General features: G+C 34.2%; 1 protein-coding gene across 1 annotated transcript in view; it reads right to left on the bottom strand.

The window, feature by feature from the left end:
• Nucleotides 1-492: 492 nt before the first annotated feature.
• LOC111634886 (cysteine and histidine-rich domain-containing protein 1-like) overlaps nt 493-26,931 on the bottom strand; it is a 70,039-nt gene continuing 43,600 nt past the window's right edge. Inside the window, exons 5-10 of the mRNA XM_023379723.1 lie at nt 24,455-24,614; nt 21,428-21,486; nt 9,212-9,282; nt 9,000-9,102; nt 2,439-2,621; nt 493-919 (exon numbers count right to left, since the gene is read on the bottom strand). Of these exons, the coding sequence (XP_023235491.1) occupies nt 722-919; nt 2,439-2,621; nt 9,000-9,102; nt 9,212-9,282; nt 21,428-21,486; nt 24,455-24,614 (774 nt within the window). The 3' untranslated portion in view covers nt 493-721. The remainder of the gene's footprint in view (nt 920-2,438; nt 2,622-8,999; nt 9,103-9,211; nt 9,283-21,427; nt 21,487-24,454; nt 24,615-26,931) is intronic.

The raw sequence follows: 26,931 nt of genomic DNA on the forward strand, positions 1-26,931 counted from the left end.
TATTACTTTTCAATAAAATAAACTGAATTAAGTTTGAATACAAGTTTATTTTAAGCTTTTATATGAATTTCTTTCAGACATTCGAAGTAATTTATTAAGCAGCCTATTTCTTTTAATTTCTGCAAACTTTTTTTATGCGGTTTTAAGTTAATTTTAACTCGTTGTTTTGGTTTTATGCGATTTTAGAAAATTACGGAACGTATCCCTACTTTTTCAAGGCAAGTAAAGTCTTTTTTTATGCGAATTTTTATATGCGATTTTCTGTAGAACGTATCCACCGCATAAAACAAGACCTTACAGTATATATTTTCTTACATCTTTGTGACTTTTAGTCATGGATTTTTTCTTTCTGCATAATCTTTTTTCGACAAATATTTTATTCTTTTTTCAAGATAGGAAGTTGTTTTTATTTTCTAATGGTTTTAAAGTTAAGTTGTTCAAAAATCCCTTTTCCTTTTGAAGCACTTTCTCATACTAAATATAGAAACACACTATTATAACAAATAGGTTTTATTCATTTTATTTATCACTTACATTTTAAAGTTTCAATTCTTTAAAATAACAATAACAGTTAAATTACATTAACTTATAAGCAGGAGGCCGATTTATTTAGCTGAACCGATTCAGATTTATTAAAGAACTAATTTGTATGTAATAAGGTATTTAAAAAAAAACTTAACAAAAGGAACAAATATAAAAACAATATTAGCTAATGTTAAATTTAACTAATTATATCATCTAAATCGTCATCGTCCTCATTGTCAACAGTTTCTTCCGTAGCACCAGAGTCATTATTTTGTTTTTCAGGAAGCTTATTTTCTAAAAATAATTTACGCCAACTGATTGGTTCTGCTTTCCTTAAATTTATTTCTACTTTACTACTCAGATAGGAAACTTTACTTTTTTCAACATCTATCACCTGTAAAAATTTAAATTCTTATAATAAAACATTTTATAATTTAGCAGTAATTACTAAGTTTAAATGGCTAATAAATTAAATTTCTGAAACTTCCAAGCTACTGTAATTTCTAAACATTTATAAATAAAATTGGGAAAAGTCCCTGAAATAATTTTCATATTTGACTGTCAAACATGAAAATTGACATCTTCCCCCGAAAATAACACCAGTAATAAAAGATTATTGATTTTTATTCTTTGTCATTTGTATTATATTTTAGACGCAATAAAAACTAAATACTTTACATCGAGAAACTCGAGACGATAGCGAGGTTTCGGCCGACGTTTTCAACGCGAAAACGTGTACGTCGGACATTCAGCGCCGCCTTCCTGTAAGCCTAGAAGTTTGACAATGGCGTTTGGAATGTCGAGCGTGATTCCACTGACGTTCCAAACGCCATTGTCAAACTTCTAGGCTTACAGGAAGGCGGCGCTGAATGTCCGACGTACACGTTTTCCCGTTGAAAACGTCGCCGCAACCTCACTGATGTTTATCGATGTAGTTAGCCTGGGCGAGTAGTTTGAGCAATAATATGTCACAAATGAAAGTTATAAGTGATTTATTGTTAAGAAACGAAAAAAATACAATAAAAAGTATAGATAAAAAGCAAAAGTGTAATAAAGAAATTAAATTAAACTAAATAAAATTAAAGTATTTTTTAATTAAATTTCTTATGACTGCTGTTTATATATAAATATTATAAAGTCTCTGTAAATCCGCACGAAAAATATATAAATTTTCGGTTTAGCGGTAGACCATCACACAGCAGATAGCTAATTACTTCTCTTTATTTAATCACTGTATATGCATTTCGGTCCTATTAAAGAACCCTCTTCAGTACTACAAAATATAAATATTATAATAAACCTTATGCGAGTAAAACTACCAATGTAACAATTAATATTTTAGTTTTTCATTACCATTTAGGTACACAGCTTGGATTCACATTTCATTAGCACTTTCATATCAAGTGTATTTAGTAACGTTTTNAGGTAACGTGGCGCCATCTAGTGGGGATGAGGAACGCAAATCTGGTTCCTTTTTCTTTAAACTCGGATAACTTTTACGTAATTCAACCGTAATTCACCAAACTCTGCAAAAATATGAAGTAACTGAATATAAATCCAGACAGTTCTGGATTTATATTCCAGAAAGCAGCACCTAAAAATGTCAAAATACTTTTTTGTTATTAAGCGTCAAAAAGGCGAAAGTCGATACTTTTGAATATATCTTTTCTCAGAGTTAATTATATTTTCCAAAATATAATTTATGCACATACCAGGATTTTACTGGGCATTTTGGCACCAAAATCATCAAAATCTAACGTGGGAATTTTTTTAAAAAATAGGATAAAAAAGTGCAAAAGTTACCCCAGAAGCCTGGGCTTTGCCCAGCAATTATATTATATTTATAAGCTTTTTTTATAAAGTAGATATAAAGTTATTTAGCCTAAATTTTTTAATATAAAAAAAAAACTTACTCCACATAATAGAAGGTGCAAATCAAATACAGATTTTTCTTCCCCAAATACAATATGTATTGATAATTTTACTGGGTTGGCATCAATACAGGATAAATCAGGATCAGGAAGTTTAGAATAAACAGATACTACAACTTGTGATCCAGTTTGATGCCAATCGTATCTACAGCTAACTTGGCTCTCCTAAGGAGAAAAAGATTAGTAAAAATTATCTACTGAAATTTTGTCAGAAATAAATGTCAGAAAACTTAGCAAAAAAATAATATGTTTGTATTTTAGAATAGAATATCCTCTACATGACTTTTGCATAAAATAATACATAAACTAATTATAATAATAAAAACTTATTTTAAAACAACAGTAATTATCTTTAAAAATAATCCTAAGGAAATAACATTAAAATTATACTGTACTATTTTTTCTTAATTTTTATCAATTTTTGCTATTTTTAAATCCAATTTCAATGTATACTTATGTAATAAATTTTCTTGAGGAAAAATCTAGATTGCATCTAGTGATATATCACTGATACAGGTTTGATAAAATTTTAAGCATTATTTAGTGTTTTCTTTTACTTTGCTTTCATTATAATTTACAGTTGAGTCAACTTAACACAACACCAGATAAGGGAACAGTTTGTTCAAGAGAGCATTCTCCAATGTTTCTGATTTTCTTTCCTATGTTAAATTTAAATGTAGCAAAATTCCTGTTAACAGAACACCAGTCCACATACATGAGTTTTATTCTAAGGAAGATTTATAAGGGTCTATTGTTAATCTTACAATATATCATTACCCAGTGCACATGTGAAAGGACTCTCTACACTAAAATATTTGTTGAAGTTTGTCAAAACTTTCCATTTATCAGTTTCTAATAAATAGGTAATAGTTAGTCATAACAGGTTGAATTGGACACACTTATTAAAAAGGTATCACAACATATACATATATATATGTGCATGCAGTGGCTTGCAGTGACATTTGATGATAGGGATAAGCTGTACCAGCCCTGGATAGAATCATTGAAAGCATTATACAATATTTTGGTGTGTAGCATCCACGAACTAAACCACTAGAGGTTAGTGCTGTATAAAACATATGCATGAATGCGTGTAATCTGGCTGCTTTACATAATTCAAATATTTTCGATGTGGAAGCTGTCTCTCATTCAACAATATAAAGCTTCTATTGGGAATATGCATATACAAATTTATATTCGAATATACAATAGCAATCTTATCATTGTTTTTCACATGTATAGAAATTTGTAATGAGATACATAATGTGGTTATAATAAAATATTAATTTTAATTAATTCAAAGTACATTAAAATATGAAAATAATTGCACATGTATTTATATTTTAGAAAATACAAGGGAAGTGGTGGTTCCACAGCTTTCATGGATGGCACACTACTGTATGCATGTATGTATAAACAGAACATATTGCATGTACCAACCAGTACATTCCATCTTAAGGAGACAAGCAAGAAGTGATTAGCAACCAGATTTCAGAGGTCACATGACCTTACTTGGCATTACTGTATTTATTTGTTTTTATATTGTACTGTACATCTCTTTAGAAAGCATTCAGAAATTTTGAATCATGAATGTTCATATTTTTTTTATTAGGCCTCTTAATATATCTCTGGAAATAATTAAAAGTAATACAACTAGTAAATATACTGTAGTTACTGGTTATTTGATAGAACTACAAAATTAATGATATAAGAATGGAAACAATTATGTAAGAACAGTAAATTATGAGATGATGAATTTTACTATTTCCAAGTGTGTTATCAGTTATATAGAGCTCCTAAGACAAAGTGAAAAGAATCAAATGGCATTACCACCTTCTTGGTGATTTGCTCACTTATCCAAAGTAACAAGTCAAGATAAGAAGCATGACTCAGTGATTTAAAGGGTGCTCTTAAGCAACGCAATTGCATTATTACTTAAATTTAATGATATTTTTCAAAATTTTATATTAAATGGTGTATTATATAACATTAATCATTATTCACAATACATTAAGAAAGAATTAGAACTAAACTATTTAATTCATATATAATTCACATTATATATGAATTAAATACAACAATATAAAATATTAATCAGTTGAATGTTTTCTCTATTTTCCATTTAATTCTGTTAGCATGCTATTACTTAAATTCATTTTAAAACATTATAAAACATTCTTTTGCTTGATACATTCTTTCCCATTATTAAAACTATAACTGTTATTTAATAATACAAGATCTGTTCAAAAAGTATCGGACTTTTATTTTTCTGCATAAACCAATGATGCGCGGGAGGCCTCTTTCGATGGAGTTTTGGAGGAGACAGTCATGCACAGCCCTGAATTTTTTCCCGCCTGCAGGAAGCAGTCGGCCTATGAGCGAGAACGTGTAGTGAGCTCTCGTTGGATTCCACTAATAAAGTTGGAAAATGACTGAACAATGTGAGCAGCGATATTACATCAAATTTTGCCAAAAATCTTGGCGATACTCAAGCGTAAACCATTTGCAAGATTCAGCAGGCTTTCAGGGACGATCCTTGACGCCAAAAAAAGCGCGGCAGGTCCACGGCAATATCAAGGTCACGTTGACAGTTTTTTCGACTCTTGTGGGGTGGTGTATTGTGAGTACGCACCACAAGGCCAAACCATCGCAAAGGAGTACTACTGGGAGGTCGTTCGTCGTCTTTCCGATGTGGTGCGACACAAACCACCAGATCTGTGGTTGATCAAAACTTAGCAGCTCCATCGTGATAACGCATCCGCCAATTCTGCGCATCTGATTCGGGCTTTCGTCGCCAAACACAACACTCCTGTGGTTCGTCACGCCCCTTACTCTCCCCACATGGCTCTGTGTGACTTTTGGCTATTTTCCAAGCTGAAAATGCCGCTAAAAGGAACCCGATTTTAGTCGAGAGAACGCATCGTGCGGAATGCGACGGACTGGCTGATGGCCATTCCAAAAGATGCATTCCAGCAGTGTTTCCAGCAATGGCAGGAATGCTGGGAGAAGTGTATACACTACCAAGGAGACTACTTTGAAAGGGATTAGGGTTTTGTACCTCAAAATCAATAAATGTATTTTTGCCGACTAAAGGTCTGATACTTTTTGAACAGCCTTCATATGAATAATGTATTAAATCATGTGTAATTTTTGATCTTGAAATATTTTTAATATATATGATTTAGAAAATATCTCTTTCTTTAATCTCAATATGTAACCAGTTCAAATACCGTTATTTTCTAGGAATTATCACATCTGCAGACTCTGTAATTACTAGTCAATCAACAACTTTATTTTACTCAGATGCATTTTGGAAATTACAATAACAATATTTCCCTCCTCAGTGGGTTTTCTTCCATACAAACTAAACAAGGCACAAACACTTTTTCTACTCTCTCCAATTTTTCAATATTTCAAGCATTTTGACTACTTTAAAATAAAAAAGTAGTCAAAATGCTTAAAATATTGAAAAATTGGAGAGAGTAGAAAAAGTGTTTGTGCCTTGTTTAGTTTGTATGGAAGAAAACCCACTGAGGAGGGAAATATTGTTATTGTAATTTCCAAAATGCATCTGAGTAAAATAAAGTTGTTGATTGACTAGTAATTACAGAGTCTGCAGATGTGATAATTCCTAGAAAATAACAGTGTTTGAACCAGTTACATATTGAAATATAATTTATTTTTGTTAGAATAGTGTAGGTGATATGTTTAAGTATTTTGTAAATCAAAATATTTGCTCTAAAATTTTCATGAATCTGTTCTAAAATACTATTGAAAAACACTTCAATAAAAGCAATACAAAGCACATCATAATTATATGACAAATTCATCAACATGCAGATCTTATACTAAATATATTTTACCGAACTGTATATGCATTATTTTACAGAATTACTTAAATGTACTCTCTAAACCCATTTTTTACCATATGCTTTCTGAAAATCAATTACTGCACATATAAATTAATATTATGAAAAAATTTCATGATTAAATAGTTTATAAAAAGCAAATAACCCTACATAAAAAAGAAAAAAAATGCTTAATGTATGTATTACAGTCCTTGATGTATTAAAGGAATGCACAACCAATTATTTTGATCAAATAATAAAAGGGAAAAAATAAACCCTCTAATTCTAAACTGATTAACAGAAGCATTCATACTCTATATTTTATCTATTTGCAGTAAAAATAAAGTATCTAAACTTAATAAAAATTTTTATTGTTATAAATGCTCATATTAACAAATAAAAACACAAAAATTTTTATAAGGCACCAAATACTAAACAATTAAAAAATGTATAATTTTAAGATTTCAGTATAATTATAATTACTATTAATTAATAGTAATTCATCTAGTATAAGCAGCTAAATTTTGTAATTTTTCAAAATATTCCTACTATATTCAACATGACTGCCTACCAAAAATAGCAAGTTTCTGGTTGTTCCAATTTTCAGGTCCCCTTTTTTGAAAGTTATGGTTTGACAGCTGCTTTATGATTTTATACCCACAATATGTATTTACTAGTGTTGCAACGAATAGTATATTCGGCCTCAGGCCGAATACCGAATATTCGGCCAGGAGTGTAGCCAAATAGCCAAATATTCGGCTTGATTAATGCACGTACAAAAATTGGTGCGCAAACTACATTAAGGCAAGGATCCTGCTCTCTATTGGCCCACTATGCTTCGCCAATCGCATTAATTCTTGACAGTTCAGACAAGAGCATCATGGCAGTATGTGATAAGTGATGATATCAAATGTGGATAACAATGAAATGACCTACACGTGTAAATAACGGAAGAAGAACAGAGAAGGACCGCAAAGTGAAAATAAATATGAAATTGAGTTGATAACCTAATCGAACAGGTCGATTATGTTATCAACTCAATAAGCTGCCTCGAACAAGTCAAGGCAGCTTACTAATGCAAAATTCACGACCGTGAATGCGAAACAATTGTTGTCATAGACTTCGGAAAGGTAAATGCTTATAATGAAAGTCGCTTAGTGTACATGGGCGAAAGCCTGGGGTCGTTCAGGCTACCAAGCTGTTTTGAATCTGTGAAATCATAACTGTGACTTATACTGACATCCTATCTGTCTCTTTTCTCCGTTATCACCAGGCTATGAGTCATGTAATTGTAAAATGGGAAATCTACGACGGAAAAGTGATGAATCTAAAGTATCGTGAGGGTGTATGTGTATTATGATGTATGCATAGGAATATGTGGACTAGAGTGATAGAGGAAAGAGAAAGGTAAGAGCAAAGACAAGTGCTTAAAAAGAAGGATAGGCAGGGTCAGACCCTCAGATGTGCGACGATTCTCGAACGATTTAGGTGTGTATGTGTGCTGATCTTTGTAATTATAAATTGTGAATACATGTGACTATTATTATTTTCTTTTTTATTTTGTGAATGTTATAAGTTATAAATAAATATAAACAAACAACGCTAACCCGATAACATTAAATCTAAATACCAAAATGATTAATTTACTGTGTTTTTGTTATTTCTTACTCCTGTTTTTANGGACTCTCACATCCCTACTTTTGACACGGTCTCAACCAGAGAGGCCGCCATCAGCATTGTAAATAACACCATCAACTCTATTGACAAGGCATGCAGTCACGCAATCCCTCTTTGTAGGCCTAATGCCTCAGGAGTCCCTTGGTGGAACGATAACCTGGCTGATATAAGGGAAAGAATTAATCAAAATTATTACCTTTTTACAAATTCCAGCAAATAATATTAAATTATTTGCTAGAATTTGTAAAAAGGTGATAATTTTGATTAGTATTTACATTTATTACTACTACTATATTTTTAAACATATTTGTTCATTTTTTACATAGTCTTCTTGTTTGAATAATTTTGTTATTGCTTATTAAATAATAAAGATAAACTGACACATTTACATGGTACACAGTCTTCAAGAAAAAATTAAAAACTTTTATACTGAAATTTTGCTATAATTCTCAAAATCCAATTCCAAACTAAATGATTTTTCACTTCTTTTTAAAGAATACTGTAAAATAAAGTCTATTAAACATAATCTAACACATATACACATTCACATTCAAAATTAAAAGTATATAAGACTTAAGTTTTCTGTCATCATATTTATAATTTGAAATATCACCTATTAAAATAGTTTACTATCTTTTAAACTTGATTTTGATTAATTTTGAAAACAGCCTTTTAATTAATGCATTATATCTAGATTTAGAAAATTAATTAATGTTTTGAAAACTATATTCAAGTTAAATTCTTTGCTGTTACTCTAGAATTTATTTTAATAGGATATTAACCTTACATAATTTCAAAATTTCATATGTAAGAAATGTAACAAGCTTATTTTCTGTAAAATATTTCATTAAAATAATGTTTTAAATATAGGTCAGTTAAAAAACAGCATTCTCACTGTTTTTTTCTCGATAAAAGTAAGATTTATAATCAGTCGAAGTGTTTCAATAACAATGAAAGAACAATAATGTAATTTTAAATAAGTATTTTTAATATTTTATTAAATCCTTACATATTTTACCTTTTTCTTAATCCAAGTATGGCTACCTGTAGTACAGCCTTCTTGTTCTAAAAATGTTTCAAAATCGGTTGTCTTTCTCGTACAGCATGACCAGTACTTCAAACTAAGAATTGGCAATTTTTTCAGTTGTATTTTATTAAAACATTTTATTGTAAGTTCAAGTTAAATAAAATTGTGTAAATTTTAATTAAGCATATAAATGAATAACTTACCCTTCATGAAATATAGGAACTCCAGGATGATAGTTACACACTGTAGCATTACTCATTTCTCCCTCATAACTCTATAATTTTAAAAAATCAACATTCAAAATTAAAACTTATATATATTATATATANATCACGCCTTACTTGGAAGATTATCCGTACATGCTGAGTGACCCTGTGGACCTAACAGATTATATATATATCTTATTTTAATATATTAATAGAAGAGAATTATATTTTGAAAATATTATCTGGTTTGTTACTGAAACAAATTAAATTTGTTTTTTCTTAGTTGGACTGTATTAAATGGGATGTCTTAAAATGATATACAATGGTACCTCAGGATACAAACAGCCCAGCATACTAAATTTTCAGGATACAACATGAAATTTGAACATAATTTTGCTCCACGGTATGCTCAGTTTAATGACATTTGCCTAAGTCATTTTAGAAACATTTTAAAAAGTTGGCAAAGCCAAACCTCTTTGGATAAATATTTTACCAAGCAACCTCTATCCAGTGAAAGTGCTGGTGGAAGTGAAGGAAAGAAAGAAAGCAAAAAGCAGTGAATAAAAAATTTTAAAAAATATATAAAACAGAAAAGTTAAAAAATTAGTCTTAAGTTATTTTTAAGTTATTGTTACATTATGTTATGTAAGTTAAGTTTTAGTATCATTTCCCTTCTCCCTCCCCTCTGGCACCAGTTTACACCTCCACTGATGTCTATCCTGAAAGGTAAAGTGTAAATAAAACTACATGTTTTTTTTTTTTTTTTATCAATTATTATTCTATTATGGTTATTTACACATTTACAACTACAAAACGCATTTTTCAGTGTTTTCCTTACTAATAAAAACTCTTTCTAACCTGTTACCAATGCGTTCTCCTTCTTCTACTAAATCGTAACAAACCAAAATAGCTTTTTAATGAACAAAAATAGCTTTTTACTAACGTTTTCGAACCCTAACGACAGTTCTTCTTCTTCAGGTATATCTTTGAATCTCTGATGGAAATGCCCGTAAAACTTCAAATTCAAAAATATGTATGTTTGAATGCACGTTTCCCGTTTACGTCATTGTCTGTCATGTGCAGTCGATTCCAATACGGCTATCATAAATTACTGTTCATAAGTGCTAGCCACACTACTGATAGCATAATCTCTTCTTTATAATTGATGCATTGATTATCCTTAAGGTTAGCTAAGTATATGCTGGCCGCCTCCAGCCACTTGATATGGTGTATGTGTTACTGTGAAAGACCGAAATTAGAGAATTTCGATATTCTCCGGTGAATGTCAACACATACAATATACTAGGCATAAAAGGCATGAGGAAAATAGGCAGGGGCGGCATGGCCATTGATGTTACAACAAAACAAGACATTGAAAAACTGAGAAAGGTTTTACAGGAGAAAGCTCCTGATTTAAAGACCCAAGTGCCTTCCAGGAAGAACCCTAGGATAAGGATTGGTTATGTCCCAAGGCATCTCTCTAGGGATGAATTAATAGATGCAATACTTAACCAGAATGAGGCAGTCAACGCTAATCTCAGCGAGGAGGACTTCCGCAGAGAATTCTCAGTAAAGATCCCAATTAAAGGACGGGACCCAAATACTATGGCTTGGTTGGTTGATGTCTCACCCAGGGTGAGGAACCTACTATTGGGCCTAAAGCGAATCAACATTGAGTGGGTACGCTGCCCAGTTGTGGACCACTTTTTGATCATTCAATGTTATAAATGTTGCGGGTATGGTCATATCAGCAGCCAATGTAAGCAAGAAAACGCAACCTGTAGCCAATGCAGTGAACATCATCATTTCAAAGAATGTACTAAAAAAGACAGTGATGCCACCTGCACCAACTGTAAGCAAAATAAGAATGGAAACTGCACACACAATGCCTTTGACAAAGAATGCCTTGTTTACAGAAGAATGAAGACACAACTTATTTTGAGAACTAATTACGGGGAGTGATCCAGGAAAAATTCGTGTTCTGCAAACAAACCTCCAGGGGTCCATCAATGCCACTTCTAATCTCAGCACTGTTATGAACAACTATGACCTGGTCCTGGTTCAAGAGCCATATTGCGTGAATAACAGGGTTGCTTGCATCCCTCACTCACACCTTATTATTCAGTCCAATGGCTCCTACCCTTGGGCTGCCATTATTATTCCCAAAAATAATCTCCATGTTCTTTTTCATCAGCATGTCAGTAATGACAAAATGGTCTGGATAGAGACTAGGCATGGGAATCATCCAATCATATTTGGGAGCTTCTATTGTCAAAAAGGCAACTTCTACAATTCAATTGTTAATAACCTGGATGAATCATTCAAGAAATTCGATCATGCTGAAATCATAATGGGTGGCGATTCCAATGCCCATTCTCCCATGTGGGGAGGGGATCGGTTGGATGGCGAAGGCAAGGCCTTCGAAGACCTCTTGGCCTCCAACGGCATGTTGTGTATTAATGATCCCAACTCTCCTCCTACCTTCGAGGGGCCCAATGGCAGCTCCTGGATCGACATTACAATCGCCAGCATAAGGAGTTCTAATTGGGTTCATAACTGGCATGTCACTGACGACGACAGCTTAGCAGACCACAATGCTATTGAGTTCACTGTTGGCCTTGGGGCAGAAAAAGTCAGCAGAAATTTCATCAGGTGTTACAATGCCAGGAAAGCTAACTGGGACAAATTCTTTAATTACTTGGACTCTCACATCCCTACTTTTGACACGGTCTCAACCAGAGAGGCCGCCATCAGCATTGTAAATAACACCATCAACTCTATTGACAAGGCATGCAGTCACGCAATCCCTCTTTGTAGGCCTAATGCCTCAGGAGTCCCTTGGTGGAACGATAACCTGGCTGATATAAGGGTGAAAAATAATAAATTACGTAAGCTATTTCAAAGAAGCAGGGGCTCTGAGAGAGATATTTTCAAACAAAGTTACCTGGAATTTCAAGTGACCTACAAGAAGGCAATAAGGGATGCCAAGACCTCTTCGTGGAGGGACTTCTGTTCTTCGGCCTCAATTAATCCTTGGGGTTTCGTGTACCGTTTGTGTGCCAACAAGCTTAAACACCAGTCATGCCTCTCTACTCTCAACACTGGGGATGGTTGCACTTACAACTTTGAGGGCACCGTCAATGCCATTCTGGATTCTGTGTGTTTGGACGATAATCCAACAGAAGATTCAGACTTCCACAGCAATATTAGGAACTCTTCTCACCACTCCATTGACACAGAGGATTCCCCTCCCTTTACTCAGGCTGAAATTGACTGGGCTATCAATAAACTCTCTCTCTATAAAGCCCCTGGTCTGGATGGGCTAACTGCAGGTATCGTGAAGAACATTTGGACTAACCGTCCCAACATCATCTCCCACCTTATGAACATCTGCCTTCATTTCGGTATTTTCCCAGATCCTTGGAAGGAAGCTAGAATGGGCTGATTCCCAACTTTTGGAAATCAGCCCATTTGCACTCCCAATGATTATCGCTGCATTTCTCTTCTTCCTGTTCTTTCCAAAGTCTATGACCGTCTCTTGAGCAATAGGCTTAATTGGCACCTTGAGGCCAATAACTTTCTTAGCCCCCAACAGTTTGGTTTTAGGCAAGGCCAGGGCACCACTGATGCTATCCTTGCCATGACTGACAAGGTTAAACTTCTTCTTCAGTCTTACCCTTATGTCTTGGGGCTTAGTTTGGATATTAGCAGCGCCTTCAATGCCGCTTGGTGGCCTCTCATTCTCTTGAGGCTGCGGCAGGCTCGCTGTCCTGCTAATATTTACCATGCTTTCTCAGACTACCTGAATAATAGGTATGTTACTTTTATTTCAGGTAACACTGAAATCAGGAGAAAGACTTCTAGAGGCTGCCCACAGGGTTCCATTTCTGGCCCTGTGTTCTGGAATCTGCTCTTTAATAACTTCCTTTCTGACATCCAGGACTGTGATGGTATTTTTGCATATGCGGATGATGCTCTGATCCTTCTGGCAGCCTTTTCTCGCTCTAAATTGGAGTGCAAGGCCAAAAAAGTGATGGACAACATTACTGAGTGGGGCAAGAAGTATAAATTAGAGTTTAATGCCAACAAAACCAAGGGCATAGTTTTTACGAATCCCGGTAAACCTCATCTTTACCAGAGGCCACCCACTATAAAAATGGATGGGGTTTCTATCAAAATCACTACCACTATCAAGTATCTAGGGGTCATCATCGACCACAAGCTAAACTGGGCTGACCATATTGCCTATATAACCGACAGGACTAACCATCTATTCAACACTGTCTCCAAGGTGGCAAAGTCGAAGTGGGGGCTTTCCCCAGCTATTCTTTCTACAATCTATGACAGTGTCTTTCTACCAATGATCTGCTATGCCGCCCCAGTGTGGGCTGGCTGTTTAGGCCGTGTGCACATTGAACGGAAACTCCGTAGTGCACAACGCAGAGCTCTTCTTCGTATCTGCCGTGCCTTTTCTACTTCCTCCACGGCTGCCTTACAGGTCATCTCTGGTAAAATGCCTATTGACCTTGCTATTTCATTGGCTTCCAAAGGTTGGCACCTTCGCAAGGGTCACAGTATCTGTCTGGCCAACCAATCATCATTTACCTCTTATGAGACTAATTGCCACCTGTCAGATCTACTTCCTCCCTTTCTTCGACCCCAAATCAAAAACCAGCCTCTTGACCATGAAGATTTAACCATCTATACTGACGGCTCTAAGTCTGAGGAGAATGTTGGTAGTGCGTTTGTGGTGTATCAGGATGGTGTGGAATGCTACTGTGGGACTGGTCATCTTGCCTCAAACTGCTCGGCGTATCAGGCAGAGCTCACCGCCATCTTGATGGCTATTGAGTGGTGCAACAACTACAAAAGCAACAACAGGATCAACATCTTTACAGACTGCAGATCTACAATTGATGCCATCAATTATCATCTGCCTAAGAACCCCCTTGTCATCAAGATTCAAGCAAGCATTGCCGCCTCTAATAACATTTTTGCCATCTCTTGGATTAGAGGTTATGCGGGACTGCTTGGCAATGAGAGGGCTGACTTCCTTGCCGGGGAAGCCGCCAGTCTCTCTTCTAATATGTGTCTTTATTCTCTCACACCTGCCTCCTTCATTAAGCATCTTCTCAGAACAGATGCAATTAACACCTGGCAAGAAAGATGGAACAACTGCCATGAGGGTCGGACAACATGGAAATTTTTTCCTAATGTTCCTACCACTAATCCTACCTTTGATGGCCATGACACCCACCTGTTCACCCAATTTCTGACCGGACATGGCAGATTCAACAGTTACCTTTGTAGGTTTGGTCACTCTGACAGCGACCAGTGCATCCATTGTGGTGTTCCAGACGGAGTCCAGCACTATATCTTTCACTGCCCTATGCTGGAAGACTCCAGGGAAACAATTCGCCTTTTTCTTCCTACAGGCAGCACCTGGCCCTGCCATGAAAGCTTTCTCCTACAGGGTGGTAATTTGTTCTCAGCCTTCAACAACCTCGTGAAGAACTATTTTCACCGTACCTCAATCAAGTGAATAGTGCTCTAAGGACGTCTCTGCATCTACGTTATTGTACTGTTTGTTTTGTCACTGTGGTCCCACTTCCACTTCTGCAGTTCCTGCATTAATGGCCCTATTTGGTGTATGTTCTACTTGTATATATTTGACTCATTGTATTTTTCCTCATTGTAGTTAATGTAAATTGTTTGTGGATTCTATAGCTATATATATCTCATTCATTGTATTCTTTTAATATGTACTCCTTTATTGTACTTTATTTGTAATGTACTGTATCCTATCTTACTTTGTATTTTATGTCATACTACTTAGTTTTTGTACTTTACTTTATTGCACCGTATGCTACTCTGATTTTATTTTATTTTAACTTTATTTTATTATTTTCTCTTATCACTACTCAATTGTTGTTACTTTATACATACCATGTACCATTTATTAAATCTACATGTTCTGACCCCACCCGGTTGTGCCTATGCGGTGCCGGGTCTTTGTACTATCTTTTGTACATAATAAAGATTAAGATTGATTGATTGATTGACATACAATATACATCGGTGAAAGACCGAATATTTGGTTATATTATTATACATTCGAACAATCGCAGATGTATGTCGACAAGCACAGATAAGCTTTGGTGGAGGTCGAAACGATACCTGAGAAGCCCATGTCGACAGGGAGGTGACAGTATATCGCTAAATTCTACGCCGTTTCCTTCTGCTGAAATTGGTGATATAATATGAATACAAGTCCCTAGCCATACAGATGCCCGAAATGTGTTGGTGGTTGTTGTTGGAATAGAAGACTCCAACTTTTATAAATTAGCAAACAAAAATGTTACCCTCAAGCAGCTTTATACCTGTAATCAGTTAGTAATTTGTAAAGAAAAGTTACCAGTACTTTCCATAGATCAGATTTCTTCTCAAGAAATGTTGCTGAGAGAAGTAGCTGCAGCTAATTCGAAAAGTGGAGGGCAAGGCTATACATGCTGCCATTGCAAACAGAAGTGCAAATGAATAAATGCAGTTGTAAAAGCAAGGGACTCTTGTGAAATTCAAAGTGCCATAACAGTTTAAGTTGTTCCAATAAATAAGATTGTATAAAGTTAATCACATAATTTATGTGTAAGTTTGTTATTGTATTATTTTCTTTAATGATTTAGAATGTGCTGTTACTTAAGCTTTCTCCTATTTTGACATATTAAAAAGTTGCATTTTTGTCTTAATGTAATAAAAATATTTTTATTTAACATTCACCATCAGTGCATGCCGAATGTCAACATTTGCCAGTGTAAGTGAGAAATAATGATATTTAACAAATATTTCGTACATACACGAAACGACTGTGTGAATACTGACATTCACCAAAGAATGTTAACATTCGCCAGATATTGGTCATTCACAGTAACGTATGTACCGTGTGGCACGGATAATTCTGGCTTTCTTAAATTCGAGGTCTATACAGTAGAGTGTCATTTATCCGAAAGAATTCCAGTCAGCAAATTTAAATTTTCGCTAGTGCTGTGGCGCTGCAATCTTTACCTATATCTTGGCATACTCCAATATTTTTTGTGTTTGTGTATGTTTTAGCTGGCAGCACTGTCACTTTTGTGTGATGTTTTTCTGAGGACTGTGTGTAATGCTGAATCGAACATTTTTGATACTAGATAACTTCTAAAGTATACATTTTTTTTTTTTCAATATATTTATTTTGTTTGTAAAAAGTAAAGAAATAATTTTTAACGATACAATAGGCATGATTATTATTTTAAAAAGTTTACATTAGGCTTAACATCGACAAAAATTCAACATGAAGCGACATGCAACGGAGAAAAATTTCAATACTGGATAGGTTAATGTATTTTTTCGTACATAATCAGTTATCCGAACAACCCCAGTCCCCAATTGATTCGGATAAACGACGCTCTACTGTATTTGGATTGGACACATAAATTGCCAGAGTCGTCGTGTTCCTTTGTTTCTGAATATCTGCAGTGTGTTCTTTCAGTCTAATCTCTAAGGATCATTTGGTGGAGCCCACATACAGAAGGTTTCTATCACATCTGCGATCTATAATCGGAATGCTGTAGACCCCTGACAGCTTACCCTCAACTGGTTGATCTTTTCCATTGGTTAGGATGTTAAAAATCAAAGTGCATCTTCTGTAGGCGATACATATGCAGTTCTTTTTTAGCTATCTCGCCATATATCCCTCTAATATATGGTATAATAATATAGGCCACACATATTATTAAAACGGGTAAAGAACAAAGTGAAGTAAAAAGGTTAAGAACAAAAATTTGGCGCACACGAAGATGGATGAAACAGAATGGAATCACGGTAGTTAGGGCCGATAAGTCCAACGCTATGGTCCTTATGAAGCGTAATACATATGACCAATTGTTATCGGAACACATTAAGCATACTAGTTGTGACATTGTACAAAGAATACGGTGGACAAACTACAAGCTAGAGTTAAGCATTTTGCAAATACTAAACTTGCTAAGAGACTGGAAATGAGATATATTATTGTTGATTCACCTGATACACCGAAGTTGTTTGCCTTTGCGAAAATCCACAAAGTAGGGCAGCAACTTTGCCCTGTTATAGATAAAGCCAGAGCGCCAACACACAAACTGGAGAAATTCACACACAAGCTTATCACGCCTTACTTGGAAGATTATCCGTACATGCTGAGTGACCCTGTGGACCTAACAGATTCCCTCAGGAAGATCACCATACCACCTAAGTTTCTCACAGTATTGGATTTCAAGTCATTTTTCCCATCAATCCTACTCCCGCCATCAGAGATTTATTACTCTCCATCCTCAACGATAATACTGTACACCAGCAAATTCTTGAGATCGCCCATCTGTTGCGTTAAAATTCTTTTTTCCAGTTCAAAGGTATCATGTACATGCAAGGAAGAGGAGTCCTTATGGGTAGTCCGGTCTCTGGGGACTTATGCGAGATGGTAATTAGACTACTTGAAGCTAAGGTCCTCCCACACCACCTGCACAATGTCATTTTGTATAAGAGATATGTTGACAATATTATCATATTGAGGAAAGAAATACCGGACATCAAGGCTTTTGTCGACACAATGAATGATAACACATATGGATTAACCATAGAAATAGAACAAGCGCACCAGACAAATGTACACTTCCTAAATAGTGACATCAAAGTAGAAGAGTCCGTAATCTACACTTCAGTGTACCGAAAGTTAGGAACAAAGGGCATATACATATCAGTAGGGTCATGTGACCCACCACAATATAAAGTTGCACCATTTAGAGCACTAATTAAGAGAGCACACATGCACTTTTCTCCTGAGCGAGTCCTACAGTCAGAGCTAAGGCTTATACATCGAATAGCCGCTGAGCATGGATACAGCAAGCTCATACGCAAGTTAATGCATGGATATCAAAACTCAGCTCAAGACCTACCACAAAGGGAGGAACGACAAGATATGGATAAGATCATTCCAGTCAATTATAATCAGTATATTAGAGGGCTATATGGCGAGACAGCTAAAAAGAACTGCATACGTATCGCCTACAGAAGATGTGCTTCGATTTTTAACATACTAACCAATGGAAAAGATCAACCAGATAAGGATAAGCTGTCAGGGATCTACAGCATTCCGATTATAGATTGCAGATGGGATAGAAACCTTCTGTATGTGGGCTCCACCAAACGATCCTTAGAGGTTAGACTGAAAGAACACGCTGCAGATATTCAGAAACAAAGGAACATGACAACTCTGGCAATTTATGTGTTCGATCCAAATATAGACCCCGAATTTAAGAAAGCTAGAATTATCCGCACCACATGGTACATAGACCATATCAAGTGGCTGGAGGCGGCCAGCATATACGAGGGCTGTTCGGAATGTTCGCGGCCTCACATAGAAAAACAAACAAAATAATGTTAAAACTTTTTTTATTTTTCAATGTAATCTTCTCTGTTAGCAATGCTCTTATTCCAGCGATGTTCTAGCTTTTTTATGCCATCACAATAGGTCGATTTGTCAAGGTGTGCAAAATACTCGTTCACTTCAGAGATGACTTCGTCATTTGAGTGGAATCTCTTTCCAGCCAAGAATTTTTTTAGGTTTGGAAAAAGGTGGAAGTCACTGGGGGCCAAATCAGGTGAGTACGGTGGATGTGGAACTAATTGGAAGCGAAGTTCGTTTATCTTTTGTTCAGTGATTCTGGCGGAATGTGCAGGTGCATTATCGTGGTGGAACAGAACTTTTTTCTTCTTCAAGTGTGGCCTCTTTTCTTCGATTTCTTTCTTCAGTTTTTCCAAAAGTTCACAGTAATAGACAGCATTAATGGTCTTTCCTCTTTCTAGGTAGTCAATAAAGATGATGCCTTTAGCATCCCAAAAAACCGAGGCCATCACTTTACCCGCTGATGGAACTGTCTTTGCCTTCTTTGGTGGTGGCGAACTGTGGTGTTTCCATTGCTTCGACTGTTCTTTTGTTTCAGGAGTGTAGTAATGGATCCACGTTTCGTCAGTAGTCACAAACCGACGCAAGAAATCCTGTGGGTTTTTCTGGTAGAAGTCCAAACACTCCTTTGACATCAAAGTGCGAACACGTTTTTGCTCGGCGGTCAGCAGATGCGGCACCCACCTTGCTGAGACCTTCGTCATACCCAAATCTTCGGTTAGGATGTGGTGCACTCGGTCGACAGAGATGCCTGTTGTCTCAGCTATCTCACGCGTTTTCAAACGGCGATCTGCTAATACCAAATCGTGAACTTTGTCGATGTTTTCTTCAGTGACAGCAGTTGACGGCCGTCCGCTGCGAGGGTCATCTTCCACACTTTCTCTGCCAGATTTAAAAAGGGCTGTCCATTTTTTCACAGTGGTGTACGAAGGAGCAGACTCTCCTAAAACTTCATCCATGTCAGCTTTGATTTGAGATGGGGTCAACCCTTTTTTCGTCAGGTATTTTATGACCGCACGAGTCTCCGTCTTCTCCATTTTTGACAAAGCATGTGCACATTGACTATCTGCTAAGCTGTCGTGGCAAAACTTTATGACAAATCAAGCGGAAATTGGTATCGTATCTTTAACAAGGATGACTGAATTATTCCCGCCAAAAATTAAATTGATGGCAGCGCCGCATATAGGCAAGGCCGCGAACTTTTCGAACAGCCCTCGTACTTAGCTATCCTTAAGAATAATCAATGCATCAATTATAAAGAAGAGATTACACTATCAGTAGTGTGGCTAGCGCTTATGAACAGTAATTTATGATAGCCGTATTGAAATCGACTGTGCATGACAGACAATGACGTAAATGGAAAACGTGCATTCAAACATACATATTTTCGAATTTGAAGTTTTACGGGCATTTCCATCAGAGATTCAAAGATATACCTGAAGAAGAACCATCGTTAGGGTTCGAAAACGTTAGTAAAAAGCTATTTTTGTTCGTTACGATTTAGTAGAAGAAGGAGAACGCACCGGTAACAGGTTAGAAAGAGTTTTTATTAGTATTCTCTGGTGTTGAGATAAAGACGTGTAGTTTTCTTTACTATAGTTATTTTTTTTCAATGTACTACTTAGCTTTAATTTGAGTGTGTTTTTCTTGTTGGAATGAATTATTTGGTTTTACATGTAATCGTATGGGGAAAAATGTTTCACCTTACGACATTTCCATGATATGATCTCAGTTTCAGAACGGATTAATTTTGTATCCTGAGGTACCACTGTAGTTTGATTTATATTGTCTTTATTGTAAAAAGTATGGAAGAATGTGTTGAGGAATTAGGGAGTGCATTATTATAATATTGCTTGTTTACTTAAATTGTTTACATATTACTGATTGTAAGCTATACTAATTCTCATCAAACTAAATTATTATTTTTGTTTATAATTAATTACTTGGAAAAAAATCATTTAAATAGGTTGCACTTGCTAAATGATTCATCCAATAGCAAAAATAAATGACATAGTTGGATTATGTATATAAAATGAACTGAAATAAAATGAAAATAAAATTAAATATACAGTTATTTCACTCTCATATCAGATATATATGAATAGTTGTGTATCCCTATTTGTGAAATCTGCATTCATGGATTTGTGCCTTTGGCACAAATCAATGAAAATTATTATACTAAAAATTTGGCTGCTGTTCACTGACTGCACTTACTCCAAATGATGCTGAATACATGTGTCTTCAGTCTCTCAGTACCCAGCTGCTCCATTGTGGACCTGGCTGAACCCATAATGGCCTTGCTAAAAAAGCCCCTCCTAGTGGCCACAGTGCAGAAAGAGTTAAAAGAAAGTCTCACAATGATCATTATTTAAGTCTTTGATCTGGTGAATACACCAATGCATGCCTTGTGCTGATACGATAAAATTCTGACACAATATTTTCAGAAATGCGAGTCTAAAATATTACATATTATTGTAAAGCAAACTTGAAATCTTTTAAACCCATTTAAATATTTTTCTGTTAATTGTAAATAGTTGCTTGAGTGTTGTTTAGGCATAGGTAGAAAACATCTGGGGCTATTGGGGTAAGAGTATAAATTTTGCAGAATTTCACATTTTCATAGAAAGTATTGAAATATAATCCCATAAATATTGAGATAACTGTAATATTATAATAAATTTTTATATTGAAACTGTAGATTATTGAAACTTCAATAAAACTTTACATTATAATACCTGTTTACATCCTCCATTTTTACATGATGTTCCAATTGGAATAGAAGTACCATCAACACCTGAAAATTATAATAATAATTTTATTTTAAATCCAACTCAATGACAAAAATTTCACATACTTAGGTTTGTTTTATTTTTCATATTAAAATATATCAAACACTGATTTAAATAAACTGACTGTGTTATTAAATAGCAAACAACAAATCTAAATATAATGCAAAATAGTTTATAACAGTTAAATTATTTGATGAATAATAAACATTTCAGTCATTTAATTTTCTTCAATATGGAAGTGAAAGATGACTATAATGGACAAAACTTTATCAAACCTACAGGACATTATAATTTTTGCAAGGTATGCTGATGACATATTGATTATAATAATGTAATAACATTCGTTCAAATATTGAAACAAGCCAATGAGATTGATTCAAATATATTAAATTCACTCAAGAAACCGAAAATTATAATAAAATAAATTATTTAAACATAACAATTACAAGGTTTATAGATCACCTTGAATATTGTAAATTTGAAGAACCATGTAGTGCTAAAAAAGTTATTAACTTTAAATTGTTTTGTCCTATAAATCAAAAACGTAATATATATTTAATGGAAATAAGATAGATATTTTCCAGAACAACAAAAACAGATATGAGAGAACAGGAAATTAAAACAACACACAAGAAGTATATTCTAAATGGGTATCCAAAACAAATACTAAGTAATTGGTACAACCACTTCATGTTAAATAATATAAGATGAAAGAAAAACTAGAAACCAAAAAGTATGTATCATTTTCTTGTATAAAAGACATACAGTGGGTGATTGGTTAATGAACATAATCCATTCCAAGACTTTGTTTGCTATCCGAATTATTCGTTAACAGATTATTGATTTACTATAGGTTTCTATGGGAATTTAATTAATTTGTTCTGGAGATCCCAAAAAATAAAAAATATATACTTTCTTACTACATTTTTATTATTACTATATGTAATAATAAAAATACATATACACACAGTCTTGCATTTTTACTAGTCATGTTTTTTCCATTTGTGGGGGTTAAAGAATCTGTCTAATGTCGATTGCTTTTCTCTCTTTTTCAGAATTTTTCAAAAGTAATTAATAGCATTGTAATTGTAGAGATCCCCAAGTCTATTAACCTCAACCTGATTTGGATGCCATTCTAAGACCGTTGTTCTGACATCCTCTCACTTCTTCAAAAGATCTTTAATAGCAGATATCAGAATTAATCCTCTTTTTCAGAAGAAAACATATCTCACCAAATTTCTTGGTGTTCTTCATTCAAGAGTTCTTAGTGTTCTTCTGTCGTCAGATCCGTTTCAGGTTCCATTATGAGCTCTTCAATGCTCTTTATTTCTCAAATATGATTTTTGTTACTCCTTTAGCTGCTGGAGTCTTCTTGATTATACAGTATCTTTCTTAGATAAGAATGAACTGTGGCCTACTGTAGACCTGTTCAAACCATACTGCCCAGCAACATCAGACATCTTCTGCCCACTCTCTACCTTTGCTATTATACTCTCACCTTTCGAAAATAAAAACCCACGCAAAACTTAACGAGTGCCTGTCTGGCAGTCTTGCGAATACTATAAAAGAATTGTTTCTGTCAGAAAAATAAAAGGCTGGCATTACAAGGGAAAGTTTCAAAGTTTGGAGGAATACTATCTGATCAGTATATACCAGGTTGAGCGTCAATGTCTACGTCTCCTGCACTCCGAAAAGTTTCGAATTGTTGCCTGAAGACAAGGGAAGACCAATTGGTATTCATTATTTTATGTCACTTCTTCTTGTGTTTGTTCTGTGAGGTGTTCATTGACCGAACATAAAAATCTTTTGCGAAAGTGTTTGTTATCCAATTTGTTCATTAACCGATCACCCACTGTATATGAAAAGCATAACAAAATTCTTAATCAGAATTTAATTAAACTGGCTCCAACTCAAAATAATAGGTTGTCTGATCTGATAATTATAAGAAGTATTAAAAAGGGCCCATTAGAAGAAGAAGGCATGATCTACAGACTCGAATGCACATGTAATATTCCAAGTTTCTATATTGGTGAAAGAGAAAATTGAAGACCAGATTGTTGGAACATTTGGCAACTGTAAGATTAAAAATGAATAATTCTCCTATCTTTGATCATTGTATTAATAATTGTAAAATTAACATTAATAATATAAAATTTGTTTATAAGGAAAAAAATAATGTAAAAAAAAAATTAAAGATCATTTTGCCATAATTATGCAAAATAATATGGTTAATTTAAATACAGACGTGTTGACAGCTGCATGATGGGAGACTTTTGTTGGATATAAAGGTGGAAATTCATAATAGTTAATAGCGATGAAAAATGTTGGAGTTCAAACTATGAAAACCCTACTGAGGAGGCCAAATATCAGCAAAATGAATTTAGAGGACTTACAAATGTAATAAAAGTGTTTTTCTCTGCAAAGTTGGTTTGCTTTTACCTTTTTTTAACTTTAATTTTTATTTCCTTATTGATGTAATGCTTTAGAATTTTAAAGTTATATACCCTGCATAATTCAGAAAGGAAAGAAAAATTGATTTTTTGTGTATTTTTCTACAATACAGTTAAATAAGAATTGGATAATTAATCTGACTCCATTGTTTTAAATAGTTATTTTGAATTCATTTTTTAATTTTGATATAATTTGGTTTCACATTTTAGTTACTTATCAACTTGTTCATCCATTTCTACCAGTTTTTGTGTTTGTACTTTCTTTTTTCAATGACTTCTGGTGAAATAACTGAAGTAATTTGCTATTCAACAAATACTTTCACAAGATTGGAATGCAATAAATTAAGCATTTTATTATATAGTTAGTTAATTATTCATTACTTTTCTTTTTGGGAAATTTGTCTTGAGATAATTCAATTATAAATTATATTTTAATAAACAGGATTTTATAGATTATAACATCTACTTAATTTATATGTTACATCAATTAATTTATTGCATACATTAAATGAAAACTTTTTACCTGCTTTATTTTCACTTTCTTTCACTGGATCTTTTATTTTATCTAATAATGGCTTTAAAGAAGAACCCACTGTTGAAGCAAGTTTTACCATAGTCAAATTTTCACTAGGTCTTTCCATAGGTTGTAAATTTTGATATTTGGGAGCTTCATATTTATACACCTTTAAATAAAATCGTAATATATATTTAATGGAAATAAGATAGATATTTTCCAGAACAACAAAAACAGATATGAGAGAACAGGAAATTAAAACAACACACAAGAAGTATATTCTAAATGGGTATCCAAAACAAATACTAAGTAATTGGTACAACCACTTCATGTTAAATAATATAAGATGAAAGAAAAACTAGAAACCAAAAAGTATGTATCATTTTCTTGTATAAAAGACATACAGTGGGTGATTGGTTAATGAACATAATCCATTCCAAGACTTTGTTTGCTATCCGAATTATTCGTTAACAGATTATTGATTTACTATAGGTTTCTATGGGAATTTAATTAATTTGTTCTGGAGATCCCAAAAAATAAAAAATATATACTTTCTTACTACATTTTTATTATTACTATATGTAATAATAAAAATACATATACACACAGTCTTNTACAAGCGCATAAAATAAGTTTCATAAACACAAATGCATTTAAAATATAACAATCCTTTGCTATGTTTGCAGGTAATTCCAAACATAGCAGAATGCTTTTTTTAAACTATGGATATGAAATAGCTGCATTGCTTTGAATGAATGAGAATGTATATGCAACAATTAATACATTTAATTAATTAACCTAAACATCATTTTGTTGTTAAATCTTTTAAAGATGCAACCTTATGACAAAAATATAGAAACACATAAAAATTAAGTTATGACTAAAATTAGTAAACTAGTCTCAATTATTCAATGTTAATACTAACATTACAATATTATTTTATTTGACTTAAATATTAATAAGAAATATAATCTTAATCCCCTCTCAGTCTAATTTTTTTCAGGATGACCACTAATTTTATTTCAAATACAGTAATACCTCGATTTACGCGAATCTGGAGTTACGCAATTTTCAAATCTCGTCGATTCGCCTTTTGTTTGAGCGGCACACAACTCTTGATTACTCACTCCCCCCACACTATTGTTCAGCTTACATGTTCGGACGTGTCGAGCGGAATCGATGCATAGCTACAATTTATTTTGTGTTATTTATTTCTGTGTTTGTTATATCTACGGAGACTTGAGNCTTTTGTTTGAGCGGCACACAACTCTTGATTACTCACTCCCCCCACACTATTGTTCAGCTTACATGTTCGGACGTGTCGAGCGGAATCGATGCATAGCTACAATTTATTTTGTGTTATTTATTTCTGTGTTTGTTATATCTACGGAGACTTGAGAGACCCTATATGGTGAATTCTTGTAACCGTAAACGAATCAAAAGACGAGATAAGATTAATGGGAACATTTATTAGCTTACATACATCCAACTTGGAGTTTACACAAATTGAGAAATTATACCCCGACTTACGCGGTTATCGCTTGGTCTCACCTATCGCGTAAGTTCGGGATATTACTGTATCAAAAAATTTATATTTTTTATCATTGAAATTTGATATATAATTAATTTTTATGAAGTTATATGCAAAAGATTAGCTCTTACACTTTTTTTAAATAAAAATATAATTATTTTAATACAACACCAAACGATCGCCTAAATATCGGGCTATAAAAAGGCTAATTAAATGTTTGGTATAAAATAAAATTCGACTTACATAAGCCTGTAACCGATGTGAAATGGCAAAAATTCTAAATCCCTACCTTTGACATACTACGCAATGGAAAGGACCAGCCTGACCCGATCAAATCGCCGGGCATATATCGGATCCCTGTTCGTGATGATAGATTCGGTAGGGATTTAGTCTATATAGGATCTACGAAATGCTCGATGAGCGTGAGAATAAGCAAACACAAAGCAGACATACGACATAACAGAGCCACCACGTCACTCTCGGTTTATGCTTCTGACCCTGATGTTATGGTTGACTTCACAGGAGCAAAGTTAATAGTTAGAACAACACAGAGAGACCACCTCAAATGGTTAGAGACGGTGAAGATATATAAGGCGCACACTACATCTGAGTGCATTAATTCACGGGAGGAGATGGCTCTTTCGGTCGCTTGGCAAGCCGTTCTACATAGTGACTCGTAAAGATGGATCTAATATCTGATGATGCGGGGGACACGTGACGTCAAATGTTAGAATATTGCATCAAATGAAGAACAAGAAAAAAATTAAATGAGGATTAGAAGATTTAATGTGAAGCCGAACAATGGGGAACACGATGTGTACATCGTGAATTTGAACTGTCATCGGTCGTTTTATTTTAAATTTATTTTAAAATTTTATAATAGTGTTCCAGAATATGAAAAAATCCAGTTTGAATACCTGAGGAAGAACACGGAAGGTGTTCAGAAAACGTTTGT

The sequence above is a fragment of the Centruroides sculpturatus genome, unplaced genomic scaffold (genome assembly GCF_000671375.1).
Source record: "Centruroides sculpturatus isolate CEXI.00-Female unplaced genomic scaffold, Cexi_2.0 scaffold862, whole genome shotgun sequence".
Classification (NCBI taxonomy): domain Eukaryota; kingdom Metazoa; phylum Arthropoda; class Arachnida; order Scorpiones; family Buthidae; genus Centruroides; species Centruroides sculpturatus.